The sequence below is a fragment of the Tachysurus fulvidraco genome, chromosome 2 (genome assembly GCF_022655615.1).
Source record: "Tachysurus fulvidraco isolate hzauxx_2018 chromosome 2, HZAU_PFXX_2.0, whole genome shotgun sequence".
Classification (NCBI taxonomy): domain Eukaryota; kingdom Metazoa; phylum Chordata; class Actinopteri; order Siluriformes; family Bagridae; genus Tachysurus; species Tachysurus fulvidraco.
In genome coordinates this window covers 37,355,367-37,372,777 of record NC_062519.1, presented here as the reverse complement: position 1 = coordinate 37,372,777, position 17,411 = coordinate 37,355,367, and the positions used below count along the sequence as shown (strand labels likewise).

The 17,411-nt window shown below is 37.7% G+C and overlaps 2 protein-coding genes across 10 annotated transcripts in view; one reads left to right on the top strand and one right to left on the bottom strand.

Annotated features, from left to right (window-relative positions):
- Positions 1 to 27: 27 nt before the first annotated feature.
- Positions 28 to 10,651, bottom strand: dkk3a (dickkopf WNT signaling pathway inhibitor 3a). Its single transcript, XM_027153088.2, has 7 exons — positions 10,317 to 10,651; positions 9,137 to 9,262; positions 8,948 to 9,028; positions 4,024 to 4,116; positions 3,051 to 3,192; positions 2,082 to 2,238; positions 28 to 781 (listed from the first exon to the last, which is right to left on the bottom strand). The coding sequence occupies exons 1-7, from the start codon at positions 10,527 to 10,529 to the stop codon at positions 694 to 696; spliced, it is 900 nt and encodes a 299-aa protein (XP_027008889.2). The 5' UTR covers positions 10,530 to 10,651; the 3' UTR covers positions 28 to 693.
- Positions 10,652 to 11,641: 990 nt separating this feature from the next.
- The window catches only part of mical2a (microtubule associated monooxygenase, calponin and LIM domain containing 2a), a 55,982-nt gene continuing 50,212 nt past the window's right edge, over positions 11,642 to 17,411 (top strand). The window contains exons 1-2 of one of the 9 annotated variants that reach the window (XM_047809909.1): positions 11,642 to 11,867; positions 15,078 to 15,188. The gene's annotated coding sequence lies outside the window, so the exon portion shown is untranslated. The remainder of the gene's footprint in view (positions 11,868 to 15,077; positions 15,189 to 17,411) is intronic. The other 8 variants (XM_047809907.1, XM_047809911.1, XM_047809912.1 and 5 more) reach the window with 8 other exon arrangements.

The window sequence follows — 17,411 nt, the reverse complement described above, 5'->3', positions numbered from 1 at the left end:
AGAATTAAAAAAAATTTAATTAAGATCATATCAGTGGCATCGAATCTGTATATTTAGCTGATATTTCTAAAATAGAATTTTTAGTTTGTGTATTATGTTTATTACCCAGCCATAATGATGAATCAGTCCTAAGATTAATGATAAAGCATGACAGTGAGCATTTTTTAGCTTTTTATTTATTGCATGTTTACATTTCTGTAGCTTCGAGACACCACGCAAGATTGCATTTAATATTTTGAAGTAATTCTTAAATCATTGGTGCTGTACTTGTTCCTGGAGCAGCAATTACTATTCTTTATCCTCCACCACCAAATTCAGCACATGATTGACTGATACCGAGTGATTTCTGACGTGCTGGGATCCACCTGGTAGCTGGTCTAGAACTATGACCATCAATAGTATTTTTCACACCAGTCAGTCATATGCACCAAGATGTATACTCTACATCTTTTAATCTAAAGCTGCTTCCTGTCTACCGAGGAAACCTTTACGCGATATGCTTCCTGCTAAAAGCTACAGCTCTTGTAGAGAAGCTGAACACTGGCACATGAAGCGTGATAATGGGGACCAGGTTGTAAATACAGTTTTGTCTTGAGTAAGAGTTTTCTACAGCAGACTGCTTTCAGGCTCAGTGAAGATTGCAGAGCTCACTATGGTACTAACTTCAAGTCTGAACAGGTTCTGTGTCCAGGATTAGATGATGTAGTCGATCTCAGAGTACAGAGCGTCCGTCAGATTTTCTTCACTGGTGGTCGGACTTTTCAAACACGCCAACCTGCGACTAAAGAAGACAGAAGATCGGGGTTACGCAGTTACTTCTAACACCCTGGGTCTTTTACATAAGTAATGCTTTCCAATCTGGAAAATCAGTTTCTATTGAATTTTAATTCTTACATATTCAACCATACACGGTATGACATTTTGAAAAATGCTTTCTTGACTGTGGTGTAAAAATAGAATTTAGACTAAGAATAGAATTACAATTTATAAATAAAAAAACTAATTTTGAATTTGAAAGTAAAAAAAATAATTAAATAGAAAATATTAATATAGAATACATAAACATAATATACTTATATCTATAACTCTCTCTCTCTATATATATATATATATACATACGTATATATATATATATGAATGATTCTTTAATTCAGAGGGTTAATTTACAATGGAACTAAATATTTATATATTTTTAAATTTCATTATATTTCTTCACTGCATAAGACCCAATGGTCCTCATCTTGTTAAGTACGATAAAAATACATACGTAGTTAAAATAATTGCTGTTTAAACCTCATAGACCTTTTTTCCTTACTACAACGTGTGTAAGTAGTTAGATAATAATTTGTTTTATTTCTCTTAAGCTTGTTTTATTCTTTTCCTAGCCCCAAGCCTTTTCTCTCTCTCTCTCTCTCTCTCGTGTTTGAAAATAAAACAAAATAAAAGTTTGAGGCAATGGTGGCTCAAGTGGTTAAGGCTTTGGGTTGTTGATTGGAAGGTCAGGGTTCAAGCCCCAGCAATGCCAAGCTGCCACTGTTGGGCAATTGAGCAAAGCCTTTAAACCCCCCATTGCTACCTCTGTGCTCTGACCCCAACTCTCTAAGCTGTATGTAAAGAAAAGTATTCCACTGTGCTGTAATGTAGATGTGGTGATAACTAATGCTTCCATGCCTCAATTTCATTTTCATTTCAAGTTCCTGAGATGAACTAGACAGCACAAACTCCTCCATTCTGAAGATTTCCCATGATGGACAATTTACTCTGCCAAAGTGCTGACACTGGAGACTCCTTCCATACATGTTAAATAAACAATATTCTTTAAATTTGTTTAAAAAGAACATGTTTAATGTATTTATTATTAGTATTAGTCACCATACAAGTCTCTGAGAACGAGGAAACGTAGTTGAACCAGTACATTGATGGAATCCTGTGATAATGACAGTCTAGCTGCTGTTAGAAAATGGTCTAGTGATTTTAGTGAGAGATACCATGCATTTATTTGGTTTCAGTCATCGTTGTGTTTATTTTAATGACATTTTAATCATGCTGAGAAATAAAAACAAAGCCGGTCTGTGTCTTACCCAACATGTTGGCATGTTAGGCCCCTAGCACAGGGGCAATGCTCTTTTGGAGCCCTTTGTCCTACATCCCATGACAGCAGGTTCATCAGTTTATTGTTGAAGGCGATACAGGGCTCGTGTTCTTTGGGTTTGGGCCTGCACACTGGGAAAAGCAGGCCTGAAGGGAAACGTCAGAAACATAGTATAAAATCCTAGACAGGGATGTATGAAATTTAAAAAAAAAAAAGCTTGATGAAATGTTATAGTGCTCATTGGGAAGTTGCAAGATTATATTTTTTTAATTCCCTTCGATTTTTAGAATTTTCTTAAGCTTGTCGTCTATGATAAGTTTTCATACTATATGAAGATCTTTGTTAGATTCAAGGTTTTTGTTTCGTTTTGTTTTTTAAATTAAGAGGTATAATGGATCATTAGCTGCGCAATTGTTCGGCTGGCTCATATATCGGTTTGCTTTTTAATAATATAAAATTAATATAAAATTGAAAATCGGATGCTAGCAACTATTAGCTAATTTTGGTGAGGAATTCATGTTGTTATATTTTGTACAAGTCACTGAAATCGAATGTAAATCTAATCATTTATTTGTATTAAGGTAAGTTATGGTTATTGTTAGGTGAGTTAGTGACTGCTTATATTTCCCAAGCTTTGGCTGTGTATAGTATATTCATCTTTATATATATATATATATATATATATATATATGCTGTTGCATTGAGTTTTTGGTACTAAAATTGCTAAAACCAGCTCCTCATAAATGGTAACCTTTGAGCATAAGTTCCCTAATTGTGAATATTTGATAGCATATGAAACTTCCCAATAGCTCTTTAGCCTTGTTTCAGGTCTGATACATGAGGTCATACTGCTGAGTAAAACTACATCACTTGTTAAATTCCTGTCATAGCTTAAAGCAGCTGGAGGACCAACCTCGCGTCTCAGACAAATAAATTGTTGCTCAATGGAAGTCCGTACCTTCATATAAGATGCAGCACAGATCAGTGTCACAGTCACTTTGTTCCTGGCAGATGGTTCCTGCTTTTCCTTTAGTGGAGTTCATGCACTGACCCAACACACACAGCTGGCCCTCGCAGCACTCCTCATCTTTCTTGCAGGTCTGTGTTAGAAATCCACACAACAGCCATGAATGTAATCTCTTATTTTCTTTTGTGGGTCATGCCCTTGTTATGAGTAAAGAGCAATGCTGATTGTTAGCCAGCCAGACACTAGCTATAGATGGATGGGGGGTCGTGGGGAGGAGAAAGTACTGCATGTACTATGATGATTAATGCTACTAATGCAGTGCAGCTAGTTGAGAGTTTGCAGCTCAGGTGTAGTTTTACATATCGTTTATAAACACCCCGAATGCTTGTTGATTTAAACTCTTTTTCTAAGAATGTAGATATTTTACAACCTATCTTATGTCATGGTTGCATACTGTGAATTCATGACAAATATCGCAGTATTGTACGTGTGAATGTGTCTTCTTTAAGACCTCGTATAAATGAAAGAAACTGCTGCATCTGGTCTCGGGAGCAGCCTCTACCCGGCCTGTGCAGCTCTACTTATTCATGGCAGTTCAATACAAGCCTCTGAACTGGATTAGACCTGGATGTCAGCAGCCCATCGGTATTCTCACACTGTCTCCTGTCCTCCATTGGCTTCTGCTGTCTTTTCTGTGTCCCAGGTAAAGTCACAGGGATGGAGACTCCTATTTAGCTAACAATCCACTTTAATGTGAACCCCCAAAACAAAAACACAGTCATATCAAATTAAAAATGCACTCATGCCTGTGCTGCAATGCAGATACAATGCAGTCTTAGTTACATCATGTAGAAAAGGTAGAGACTCTCAAATGTGCAGGTCTACAGCACTTTCATGACAGTTCTGGGTGAGGCTCACAGCAAGATGTTAGATTCATCGTTTTGTAAAGGAAAAAAGTTCCTACCGCCTTTGACGGCTTGCAAAGCATACACTTGGAGTGGTGTTCGTCGTTGAGGCAGTATCTACCCTTCTCACAGTCCTTGTCAGTAACGCATTCCTGAGAGACAAAGGAAAGAGAAAACTCACCTTTGACATGAAAAACGCCAGTACCTTCACCTCCAATTTATTTGGCATTTACGTTGAGTCCAGAGCAGTTTATCAAATGAACACATCACATTTTTAATAGTTTTATCACTACTATTTGTTATGTATTATGTTACAACTGCTATTATGTTATTATCTATTAGCATTATGAGCAAGGTACCGAACCCCCCAACTGCTCCCCGGGCGCCGCAGCATAAATGGCTGCCCACTGCTCCGGGTGTGTGTTCACGGTGTGTGTGTGTTCACTGCTGTGTGTGTGCACTTTGGATGGGTCAAATACAGAGAACGAATTCTGAGTATGGTTCACCATACTTAGCCGTATGTCACTTCACTTCACTTCACTAAGACAGTTACTACTATTACAAGAACTGCTTCTTTCACTAGTACTGCTGCTATTATTAGTTACCATTACTACTACATTTGTTACAATTAGTACTGTGTATATGAATACCAGTATGCTATTATTATGTTAACTTAATAATTGTAATAATATCAGGAATACAACTGTTATGATTAGTACTGCTGCTATGATTTACTGCTAGCACTATGATTGTAACTGCTAGAATTATTTCTATTATTGTGTACTGGTTCTAGTTACTACTTCGTGTACAACTGCTAGCATTAGGATACATGCTGTTACAGTTAAAACAATTTCAAGTGCTGCTTCTAATGCTACTACTGTTAATACTACTGTTACTGTCTAATGCTACTACTGCTAATACTACTGTTACTGTCTAATGCTACTACTGCTAATACTACTGTTACTGTCTAATGCTACTACTGCTAATACTACTGTTACTGTCTAATGCTACTACTGCTAATACTACTGTTACCGTCTAATACTACTACTGCTAAAACTACTGTTACTGTCTAATGGTACTACTGCTAATACTACTATTACTATCTAATGATACTACTGCTAATACTACTCTTACCGTTTAATGCTACTACTGCTGCTAATACTACTGTTACTGTCTAATGCTACTACTGCTGCTAATGCTACTACTGCTAAAACTACTGTTACTATCTAATGCTACTACTGCGGCTAATACTACTGTTACTGTCTAATTATTAGACAGTAACAGTATTATTAGACAGTAACAGTAGTATTAGCAGTGGTAGCATTAGACTCTAATGCTACTACTGTGAAACTACTGTTACTGTCTAATAATACTACTGCTAATACTACTGTTACTGTCTAATAATACTACTGCTAATACTACTGTTACTGTCTAATACTACTACTGCTAATACTACTATGAATATTAATATTATGAACACTAATACTACTATTCTAGTGATATGATTCCCACTATTACTGTTATGATTCCTATAACTATTATTACTACTATGATTACAATCGTGGCATTCGGCAGACGCTCTTATGGAGAACGGCGTGCAAAAATGCTTTGAAGTCTTTATCAATGAATACAACACTGGTTCACTAGGTTACAGACTTAGGATAGCATTAACCTAAAACTGGTCAGTTTTTTTCTATACATAAACTAGCCCTCAGGTTCTGCTGTTTGAAGACGGCCAGTTCGGACATCTAGGGGATGTTTATTTTACCACCTCTGTGGCAGAACAGGAAACAGACTTGATGTATATGGTATAGATGCCTTTTACTCTGAGAGATGGTGGGACCAGTGTAGAAGTGCTAGCCAATCGGAGAGAGTTACTACTACTATGCGTATTAATGTTACGATTGAAATTACTATTTATATTATGCACGCTACTAGGAGTTTGGTTATTACTTGTATTATTACAACTGTAACTTTTTCTATTAATATTCCTCCTACTAATTTTACTACTGCTAGCATTAAGATTACTATTAACTGTATTCCTATGTACATACTATTCTTATGCACATACTAACTTTATTTATTGTTGTCTATCTATCTATCTATCTATCTATCTATCTATCTATCTATCTATCTATCTATCTATCTATCTATCTATCTATCTATCTATCATTGATTAGTATTGTAGCAGTAGCACTAATCAATACACAATTGTCAGACTGTATATGACAACAGAAAGGACATTATTCATAATAACACTGTCTGGTGTTTATAACAGTTTATAATCACACCCTCCAGTGTCACACAAATGAGGATGAGGTTCCCTTTTGAGTCTGGTTCCTCTCAAAGTTTCTTCCTCTTCCATCTAAGGACGTTTTTCCTCACCACAGTCGCCTCAGTCACCTCAGGTTTGTTCATTGGGTATAAATACAAACACATTTAAATACAAGTCTAATATTAATCCTTGTATAATGTTAAGCTTTATGCACTGTTTGTAATATTTCTTATGTTCTGTAAAGCTTATTTGAGACAATGTCCGTTGTTAAAGGCACTATAGAAATAAATTAAAATTGAACTAAATAGTATTAATACTGCTACCTCTACTATTATGATTATTGTTACTGTTATTATTACTTCTGTTACTGCTTCTACTTATATTTCACCTCCTCCTACTGCTGCTGCTGCTACTGTCAGTAATGTATGTGAGTTATAATCAGTTGTGGTTTTGGGCAGACAAGCTCTGAGAATTTGGAAGTATGTGGAGTTGACACATGAACGCTCGAATATTTACCTGTACGGAAAGTAATCCAGATGTTTAGGATTAAGTCTAAAAGACTTGATACCATCAAGGCTAAAATAAACAGAAGGTTTTCCTGCTGCTTACATATTTCAGGGCAAGAACAGAGCTTGGTTTCTACCATTGAAAAAAGGTGGTTGACATTTAATTTGAGCCTCTGAAGAAGGATAAAAGAAACTGAAGAAGGATAAAAGAAACTGAAGAAGGATAAAAGCTAGTACAAGCAACGTAATCTAAAACAGTTTGACATATGCAACATAAGTCTGTAACTAAAGTTATTTTCTTTACATTTTAATGGCAAATGCTGGACATGCTTTTATTTGGAGAATAAATTCCATCCATTTGTCCATTTACGTTTATATACGTACATTTTGATGTCATGTATTATGGATGTCTCTGAAATAAAACATTATTGTAACTTTTAAGGTTTTATAATTTCCATCAATCCATCCATCCATTTTCTACGACTTATCCGGGGCCGGGTCGCGGGGGCAGCAGTCTAAGCAGGGACACACAGACTTCCCTCTCCCCAGACACTTTCTCCAGCTCTTCCGGGGGAATACCGAGGCGTTCCCAGGCCAGCCGAGAGACATAGTCCCTCCAGCGTGTCCTAGGTCTTCCATGGGGCCTCCTCCTGGTTGGACATGCCTGGAAAACCTCCCCAGGGAGGCATCCAAGAGGTATCCGAAACAGATGCCCGAGCCACCTCAGCTGACTCCTCTCGATGTGGAGGAGCAGCGGCTCTACTCTGAGCTCCTCCCGAGTGACCGAGCTCCTCACCCTATCTCTAAGGGAGCGCCCAGCCACCCGGCGGAGGAAACTCATTTCGGCTGCCTGTATCTGGGATATTGTCCTTTCGGTCATGACCCAAAGCTCATGACCATAGGTGAGGGTAGGAACGTAGATCGACTGGTAAATAGAGAGCTTCGCCTTGCAGCTCAACTCTTTCTTCACCACAACAGACTGGTATATCGACCACATCACTGCAGAAGATACACCGATCTGCCTGTCGATCTCCCGCTCCATCCTTCCCTCACTCGTGAACAAGACCCCAAGATACTTAAACTCCTCCACTTGAGGCAGGAGCTCTCCACCAACCTGAAGGGGGGAATCCACCCTTTTCCGGCTGAGAACCATGGCCTCGGACTTGGAGGTGCTGATTCTCATCCCCGCCACTTTACACTCGACTGCAAACAGTCCCAGTGCACGCTGAAGGTCCTGATTTGAAGAAGCCAACAGGACAACATCATCTGCAAAAAGCAGAGACGAACTGCGCCTAGAAATCCTGTCCATATAAGTAATGAACAGGACCGGTGACAAAGGGCAGCCCTGCCGGAGTCCAACATGCACCGGGAACAAGTCTGACTTACTGCCGGCAATGCGAACCAAACTCCTGCTCTGGTCATATTGGGACCGGACAGCCCTTAGCAGAGGGCCCTGGACCCCATACTCCCAGAGCACCCCCCACAGGTCACCATGAGGGACACAGTCGAATGCCTTCTCCAGATCCACAAAGCACATGTGGACTGGTTTTATAATATCAATTATTATTTATACTGATCTTAACTCCATCAATATACAAAATAAACCCTTATTTTAAATTCATTCTCAATTAAAAAATTTCTCTCTTAAGAGAAAGAGCATGGATTAGATTATGGATTATCATGTCATACTCTTTACCTGATGCTGTCACCGTTGTCGATTGTTAATACGATATAAAATGTCATATAATCAATAGATTCAGACACTTCGTGAGGCTCTAAACTGGCTTTCTTTTGTGTCTTCTTTCTTTGCCAGACAGATAGGATACACTTAAAACACACTTCCCTGATGATCAAGGTTATAGATTGTTATCTGGCATAATCCTGCTTTATCAGTCAGCTCTCAGCTACAGCAGACTGAACATCCTGCTCATGTGTACCAGGGGATTATTGACAGAGTCTAGAAGCCAGAGAGGAGATATAAGGCTTTGAGGAGTTCAAGAGGATCTGTGCATTAGGAAACTGTTTTGTTCGGATGGATTTCTGATATTCATTAGATTTAATATGAATACATTTAATGTGTTTCAGGGTGGAATTTTACTTTAAGGAACGCTTTGAGATACTGATATACCAGCAAAAATGTATGGTATGTGATATCTAAATAGGCTCGTATTTCGCCTTGTAAAAGAGATTAGAGTTACGTACATAATGAATGTCATTTTCCTTGCTGCTGGACTGGTTAACGGTTCTGGTCACGTGGATCTCTTCCACTGTGTTGCCTGATATCTAAAACCACAAGCACACATAACTCAAACGTTTAAATATATTTTGTTTGACAAAAAAATTGTACAAAAGATGTCCAAAATCTTAAAATGACCTCCATGCCAGTCTTACCTTATCGATCTCCTCCGCAGCAGGGACAGATTGATTTCCAGTAACGATCTCCAAGCTACTTTCGTTGCTGTAATTCGAGGTGATGTTATGGATTGGCTGGATGGATTTCGCACTCTCATTGTCCATCTGAAAAAAAATAAAAAAAAACTTGAAATGGGCAACAGTTATCACCCACTGCTGTACCCAACAACAGTAAAGTGGGCAAAATACATTATCTAACGGTAGCACAGTGAATCACAAACGCAGAAGATATAGTGCTTGTTGTCTAGCTCGAATTCTGGGAGCACCATTGTACATGCAAAACCAGAGACTTGGCTGTTCCATGATGCCATTAAACACATTTAAACTGTACCTACAAACTCGAAAGCCAGTATTGCAATGTCATTATATGCACATTTCCTTTCCACCATGAAGCAAAAATAGCTCCCAGAGAGCTGGCCTGGTTACTAAAAAAGGGTACTAATATGACTGTGGATTTACACATCCTAGCATTTACATAAACTTTAGCATCTTTGGTAATTACTCTTTACTGAGACAGAGTACACTTCATGCACCATTCTGAGTAAAAGATCCACAGTAAAGCTTTAAAAGAGGTCAAATCCATGCTGCCGGTTCATCATTAAATAAAAGTACTATATAAAGGTAGTATCCTTTTGTTTTCAGTAGGTTAGTATTAGGTCACAATACTGAACGTGATAATGGTATGATACTAAAAATTAAATAAATAAATAAATAAATAATAATAATAATAGTCAGATTGGGAAAATAATCTCTGGAATTCCTTCATGATCACAACCCAACAAAATATTCGGGGATTTGATAGATGCTGCTTGCTCATTTTCTTGTCCCTGGAGTTGAATATTTATCTTTTATCCCTGTATTAATGAATCTTTCACCTGGAAATGTGTAAAAAAGTGCACATTAAAAAAAACAGTGGTCAATAATGAGGTTTTAGAGGGAAGCTTCAGTAGCTTGAGGAAAAGGTACCACCCCAGCAACAGGGAATATTACCGTATTGCAGCATAATAATAGAATACAATCAAAATAAAATATAAAGAATGAACAATAAATAGATAAATAAATAAATAAATAAATAAATAAATAAAGTCTAACGTCTGCAGAGTTTGTGCAGATGCGTCAAAGCGACCATTCTAGACTTTATGCACGTCTTGGGCGATACCTGATGCTCATCATCCTCCAGTTTGAGCTGTGTGTCTTCCACCAGTTTCTTCATCTCTCTGAACAGGTCGTTCATCGTAGTCGGATTTTGTCCAACACTCGTCTCTGTGGGCGCGTGAGACTGTAAGTCCACACCGTGAGCTGTCCAAGTTTCTGGAAGGAGCCCGTTAACGGCCACAAGGCAGAGTGCGAGATTCAGGGCGACCATCAGCATCTTCACGGCGTCGCTCGGGGATGGATGGAAGAAGAGAAGATGCAGACGCGCGGAGAACAACGCAAGATGCACCACCTCACACTGTACCAGTGAAGCCCTGAATTATGGGCGTGAGACACAGAGGGTGCTGCGCGCGCATGCGCAGACGGGGAATAATAATAATAATAATAATAATAATAATAATAATAATAATAATAATAATAATAGTCATAAAACAGAGTGTGTGGTCTATAATATTTATTTCACATATTTGTTTACATATTACTATGCTGCTTGGGGATTTTTAGCTTCTGTCTTTAAATGATGCTATGCTGCTCATAGATTTCCCATAGAAACGTGAGAGCACACGGTAACCATAGCAACTCAGCAGCATCTTTGAACCGGACTTAATGCTTTAATGCGTTTATGCATATACACGTTATTACAAGCAGCTTTCCAGAAATCATTATTTTTTTCTGGGTGACGCTGGATTGTATACAGTTGTATACTATAATACTATAATATGTCACAATACTAAGATTGTTGAAATAACGAGTTTCAACATCTTTATGATTACAGCAGCAGCTCATAGATCAAACACAGAAGTATTGATCTGAATGTGGGATTTTCTGGTCTTTTTCCATTCTTTCCTGTAATGAACGGAGGGTCTGTAAAACTGTACATTGATATGTGAACATTATTTACCAGTTAATTAGTTTATTTTACAAGCTAACACACGTATAGACATAAAAAGCCACCAGATGGCGCCATTTGCATGTCAAACATTCCGTTTATTTCCACTCAGAACTTTTCAAGAAGTGACTTAAAACGAGTTTGTGCCTATTTTTTCCTTCTGAAACCCACAGTGATGTGACGCGTCCTTAACGTTATTCATTCCACGTGTCTCGAGGCATGTGCGTGTGGCACATTGTGCACGTGACCACACACGCGCGCTGGTCGATCTCTGCTTTCGGCTTTTTATTTTATTTTATTTTTGTTTTATTTCTTCCCTTATCATCACAAACAGGCATCTGACGCGTGCATTTTGAACTGTGTGGACTCTCAATACAGAGCCGTAGATTTTCTGACGCCGTATTGCTCCTCCTCGGGCGTAATATCCTGGTTTTCTTTTCTTTTTTTTTTTTTCTTTTTTTTTTTTTTAGATGCCCTGTCACACTGTACTGGTGGATTTGCTTTGCGCGCGCGCGCATTCGTTGCAGCACTCGAAAAGAAACGCTCAAGGCGGTGACCGGAGCGCGCGCGAGCGCTCAAAACACACAGTTTCGATTTTTTTACTCACCGACACGGACGGATATTCAGCCCGGTTATTGAGCTTCTCTCATGAAAGGGGACGCTGAAGTAAGTAGTATTTCACTCACTGTTTATTATTTTTTTTTTAAATTAATTTATTTCTTAAAATTTATCTTTACAGAATTTGTCCGTTTTTATTCATTTCGTATAGCGTGTTATAAGTACAAGTCAACACTGTAAGTTACTACAGCTAGAAATGTTTAAAACTGTATTAAAGATCTGACATAACAAACTGTGGTATAGCAAATTAATAATAATCTAAAAAAAAAAACCAAAAAAAAAAACCTAACGATTTCGTGGCGAATAAATATACCGCGATACTTTTAGAAGTTTTCACGGTATCGATATAGGTATCGATTTGTTTTTTTTTTGTTTTTGTTTTTTTTTTTACTTTACAACAATATATATTTATAACGATGCTTTAAAGGTGTAATAGTGGATTTTTTTCAATCTTTTTTTCTTACTTGTACAAATAATCTACAATTTTTTTTTTCAAATAATAAAAATATTAGTTTACACCATGAGCTCAGGACAAAATTATTATGTGGTTGACATCCGGCCCTGAAGGCTTGTTTATGTTTGAATGAGTTAGTCATTTTACAGACACTACTCTATGCTTAGTCTCAGCCTCAGATGTCACGCCCATGTACCGACTGCTGAACATCTGAATCATTTGGGATGCAAAATTGTAAACAATTAAGGAGCTATGAAGTTGACATCTGATTGTTTGGATTCTACAGGAGCTGTGTGTGTCACGTCTTTTGTAACGGTCTAAATCAATCGTGATGCTTTAAGCTGCACGCGGATGAAGGAAGCCATGGTGTTTACAACTGTGACAATGAGTGATTATGAGGATCAGCTCAATGCTGGATTTTCCAAATTATGTTCAGCTCACTGACTCATTAATTTGCATGATTTTCTTACTTGAACAAGCTATGGTTTGTTTTTGTAGGTACATCTATGTTACATTTTCATAGTCCTAAACCTGATGATGAACAAAACGCATTGTGATGTACGAATTGGAATGAACGTTGCTGTACATGTCAGACAGACGCAGTCCTTAAAAGACCCGTAAAATCTGCTCTGGAGTCGAGACCTTCTGCCCTCGGGCTGAAGTTCTGGCTATTTGTACAGTAGATTACTCGTAGATATTCGTAGATACTCATAGAATTTAATCAAATATCTGACCCTACTTAAGTATTAAACAGCTAATTTTACCTAATGCATCGTTAAGACATTTTCTTTTACTGTGGCATTGCCATGTCACAGCTGCAATGGTTCCTGGTGTTGTCCTGAAATTACTCTGTAGACTTTTACATGTTCTCAGTATGTCCATGTGTGTTTCCACACACCTCCCAAAAACATGCCAGTAGGGTGATTAGTGACCCTAGGTGTGAATTTGTATCCTCATATTGCCCTGTGGTAGACTGGAGTCCCATTCAGGGTATATTACTGCCTCATCCCAGTGTTCCTGTGATAAGCTTCAGGATCCACCATAAACCATCCACCAGAGCAGGATTCAGAGGTTACTGGAGATGAATGAATGAATGAATGAATGTAAGGTTTGAAACTTATAGCATGATGTCTCATCGTGTGTATCCAGCTATTATGCACAAAATATAGTTGATATCAAGTGAATCTACAGTCTGGGCTAGAAAGAAATCAGACCTGGGCTTTATTTTTTTAATTCTGTGAAGTTCACTCAACTACAAACTGTTGTAAAAAGGACAAACTTTTTTCTATGGAGTTTTTTCTTGCCGCCGTCACCTCCGGCTTGCTCATTAGATAGATGTTAGAAATAAATAGGAAGTTAATTTTAAATTTTAACATTTTTATTTTGTTTCCATGCTTATGTAAAGCTGCTTTGAGACAATGTGAATTCATAAAAGCTCTATACAAATCAGTTGAATTCAACTGAATTGAAGTTTAACTTTGATAGCTTTTTATATCAATACTCTTCTTTGCTTTAGAAATTTTTTTTAGTTTGGATAAACTAGGTAGGCTACTAATTTGAAAACATTATTCATGCATCAATCAATTCTTCTATAACATTGTGTCCTGGACTCTGGAGCTAGAGGTTGGGAAGAAAACAGATCGATAATATTTTGTGCAGCTTATAGATAATATTTTGTGCATAGAGTGCAACACTTTTAGACATTTCCGTTTAGTTAAACATAGAAACAAACCTTCATCATAACAATGCGAGTAACATGAAGCAAACCTTTGTTTCCATTTAAAAAGTTATATACACACAAGTTGTCAAGAGTTTTATTTCTGAACACTATATATGAGTTACAAGGTCCAAATCATGTCATGACGATTGGAGTTAAACAGAAGAAATTTTAAAAAGACTATTGAACCTTAACCATAGAGGTGTTTCCTTTTCACTATTGTAAAAAAAAATATATTTTAAATGCTTTCTCATGGTGTTACGATGAGCTTTCGTTTCTACGCTTAACTAAATGTCTAACAGTGTCACGCATTGCTCAGGATTCACCACAGAAGTGCTGTACAATATCTAGGAGAGGATACGAATAAAAATATCTGCACTAGTGGAAGTTTCAGCCCGGAGCCAGTGTTGTTTTGTTAAGCCGGACCTTTAAGCTACTTGCAAAGGGCAAATAAAAACAAAAACAAATGAATGTATTTAAATCAGCGGTACTGAAATGCCACCTAAAATTCAGCCCTTTTAGTCATAGCAAAGAAGCTTTCACGGCATTGTTCTGTTTTCTCTTGAAAAACTGGATCATACTGTTCCAGATATTATGCCGAAAGTCTGAAAGTCTTGTTTTTACCCTGGTTGTAGAAATTTGTGTAAAATTTGCATCAGCCAAATGTAATCAAAAGCTATGAAGGCTGAAGAGTTTTTTTTTTCCCCCATCCAGTTAAATCCAAACAAAACCATTTGTTGTGCTTGGGAATTTTTATCGAGGACCAGAGCAGTTTACTGTGCTGAAGATCTTAAATTTTATATAGATATCGGGAGACATTAGATAGCGACTTTAAGTAGCAACCTGCAGTTTGGAAAGAACATTTGCATCTTGCGTTTTTCTTTCCCTCTCTCCAACTCCTTTCTCAGATGCCCCAAATATCATTGCTTTTTTTTCTGAGAATGGGCTGCAAGTATGTATTAACTAAAGGGCTATAATCAGATCCCTGCTTCAAACACAGTTTACACAGGTCTGCACGCACACTCTAATTCCTGCTCCGTTTTCCCGAAAAATCACCTACGATCATTTTTTGTTGGACTATCTACAGGAATGTTGGCTTTCTGTGCTGCGGATTTGCATCAGTCAGAAGACTAGATACCAACAGAGGTGTGGCGTGTCGCTTCAGGTCCTTTACAGTCTGCGCTCTGACGTCCTTAAGGTTTGAACCATGTGTTTCTATTGACGGAGGAATGTTTTGTTTAGAAGCGCTGCCATGTCAACACACATGCTATTGTATTATCATTGGGAATTAATTTTTGGCAAGAGTTTAAACTCAATCCGAATACTGCTTTGGTTTATTTAAATGATTACTTTCACAGCCCAACAGCTTAAATTGAGTCAATGCCAGTTTCAAAGCCGTTAATTGGGAATGATTACTTTTTTGTACTTGTTCCAGTGGAAATGCATATTTTTGTGATTCTGGTTTACATTTGTTAGATTGATTGAGAGAAATGTGACACTAGTCAGATGCTGACCTGAGAGCTTGTGCATATTTGGACTTTCTCTACATAAAATTCAAGCCCCAATAGCATGTACTGTATTATATTCTCTAGTCATTAAAAATCATAAATATAGTGGACTTTTTTAGGTTAAGAGTGATAGCATTTTTAGACTGGGTCAATAATTAAGTAAAAAATAAAGCAGGCACAGTACAAGTTCCAGCACCCCCGCCTGTAATTGTGTGGTTTAACCACACTTTGATTTAAACATATGGCTTGGGGAGAAAACAGATCCATATTATTCTCCAGAAAGCTTTGAAGAAACAAAGCACCAAAGCATTCGCCAGTACGCAACTGGTTTAAAGTCATAGCAGGAATCCTCAAGAGCTTTCCTTTTTTCTCTCACCTGGGAGATTTACAGTACTGCTAAGACGCAGGCTCTAGAAGTGACTCTGAGTCTCCTGTCTGTCAGCGTGGCATAAAAATCCACAAGAGGAAGTTTGTTGATCAGGGCTTCTGCATGGCAGAGTGAATCACCTGCTTTTGTAGAAAGGAAAGAGTCGAAGTCCCTTGCAGCTTTGACTGAGAATACAGACTGATTAAATTTACATTTTACATTTACATTTACGGCATTTGGCAGACACCCTTATCCAAAGCGACGTACAGAAGTTATTTTTAGTCTCTATCGATGAATACGATGAACACTTGTTCACTAGGTTACAGACTTAGGATACATTTTCTGAGAGGAATAATACAGTCCCCTCTTTCCCCACCCCCCGGGTGGACCGATGAGCAGTTGTTCTAATATTCACACACTGTTTTAATGGTGAAGTCAGGCTATATATAGTCTTAAATATAAGAGAAATGTCTACATGTATCTGATCAGGTTGTCAAATATTAGCATCTTAACAAATATTATTATTATTATTATTTTTTAGAATTGAGCAATGATAAGACTGAATGATAAGAGATTTTTTAGTGATTGTTTATAGAAAGACTCCAGTGGTTTTAGAGTAGTTACGCTAGCTTGCAACCAGTTTAAATAAGTGTTGTGAGAAATAATCATGGAATGCACATACATCAACTCAGCCTCTGATGACATACTGTATAATCATGAAACAATCTAAAGTCTGACCCGGTTACAGACCTTTTTATCCTGTGCCTTAAATGAGAGTCTGGAATCAGTCAGAACACTGAGATACTTATATTCAGATTTAACTTGTAGTCTTTCCCCTGATGCAAAAACATCTAGCACTACACTCGAGCTATTAGGTTTGATGTTTAACTAGAAACAGTATGGCTCTAGTCAAGCTGTGACATGAAGCAAGGACTGTAAGTTCAATCAGAATACGAAAATAAGCAGAAAACTCTCTTCATTGTAAGCTTGATGCAGCAAGGATATGCTCTGTTTACCTTTCTTCATCAGACACGACCGAATTGGTGTTTGTTCTAATATTGGTGGATTTTATATACGCATCATATCAGCAGTAACAATCTACGATTTGAACTCTTTCTACCAGAGGCCTGTTTTGGGGTGCCTGTGTTCAGCACAGAGGTGGGAGTAAGTCACACATGTGCAAGTCACAAGTAAGTCTCAAGTCATGAATGTCAAGTCAAAGTCAAGTTGAGACTTTTTTTAATATTTGTCAAGCAAGTTTCAAGTCTCGAGTCCCCAATCCCTGGTTCAGAAATGAAGTTCTTTCTCATTTCAAATACCACAGTGTTGTTTAATGGCTCATACTGTATGAAAGTAGACACTCAAGACTTTAAGAATTCGTATATTTTTCGTAGAAGTATTTCTGTTTTTACCTACCCTACTGGGGCAAATTTCTCACAGGATCGTTAAAGAAAAAGTCCTAGAAAAAAACAAGATTAGGTTTTTCATATATCTTTATATGTTTATATCTTCAAAGTAAAAGGTGATGTCAAACGCACTTCTTTGC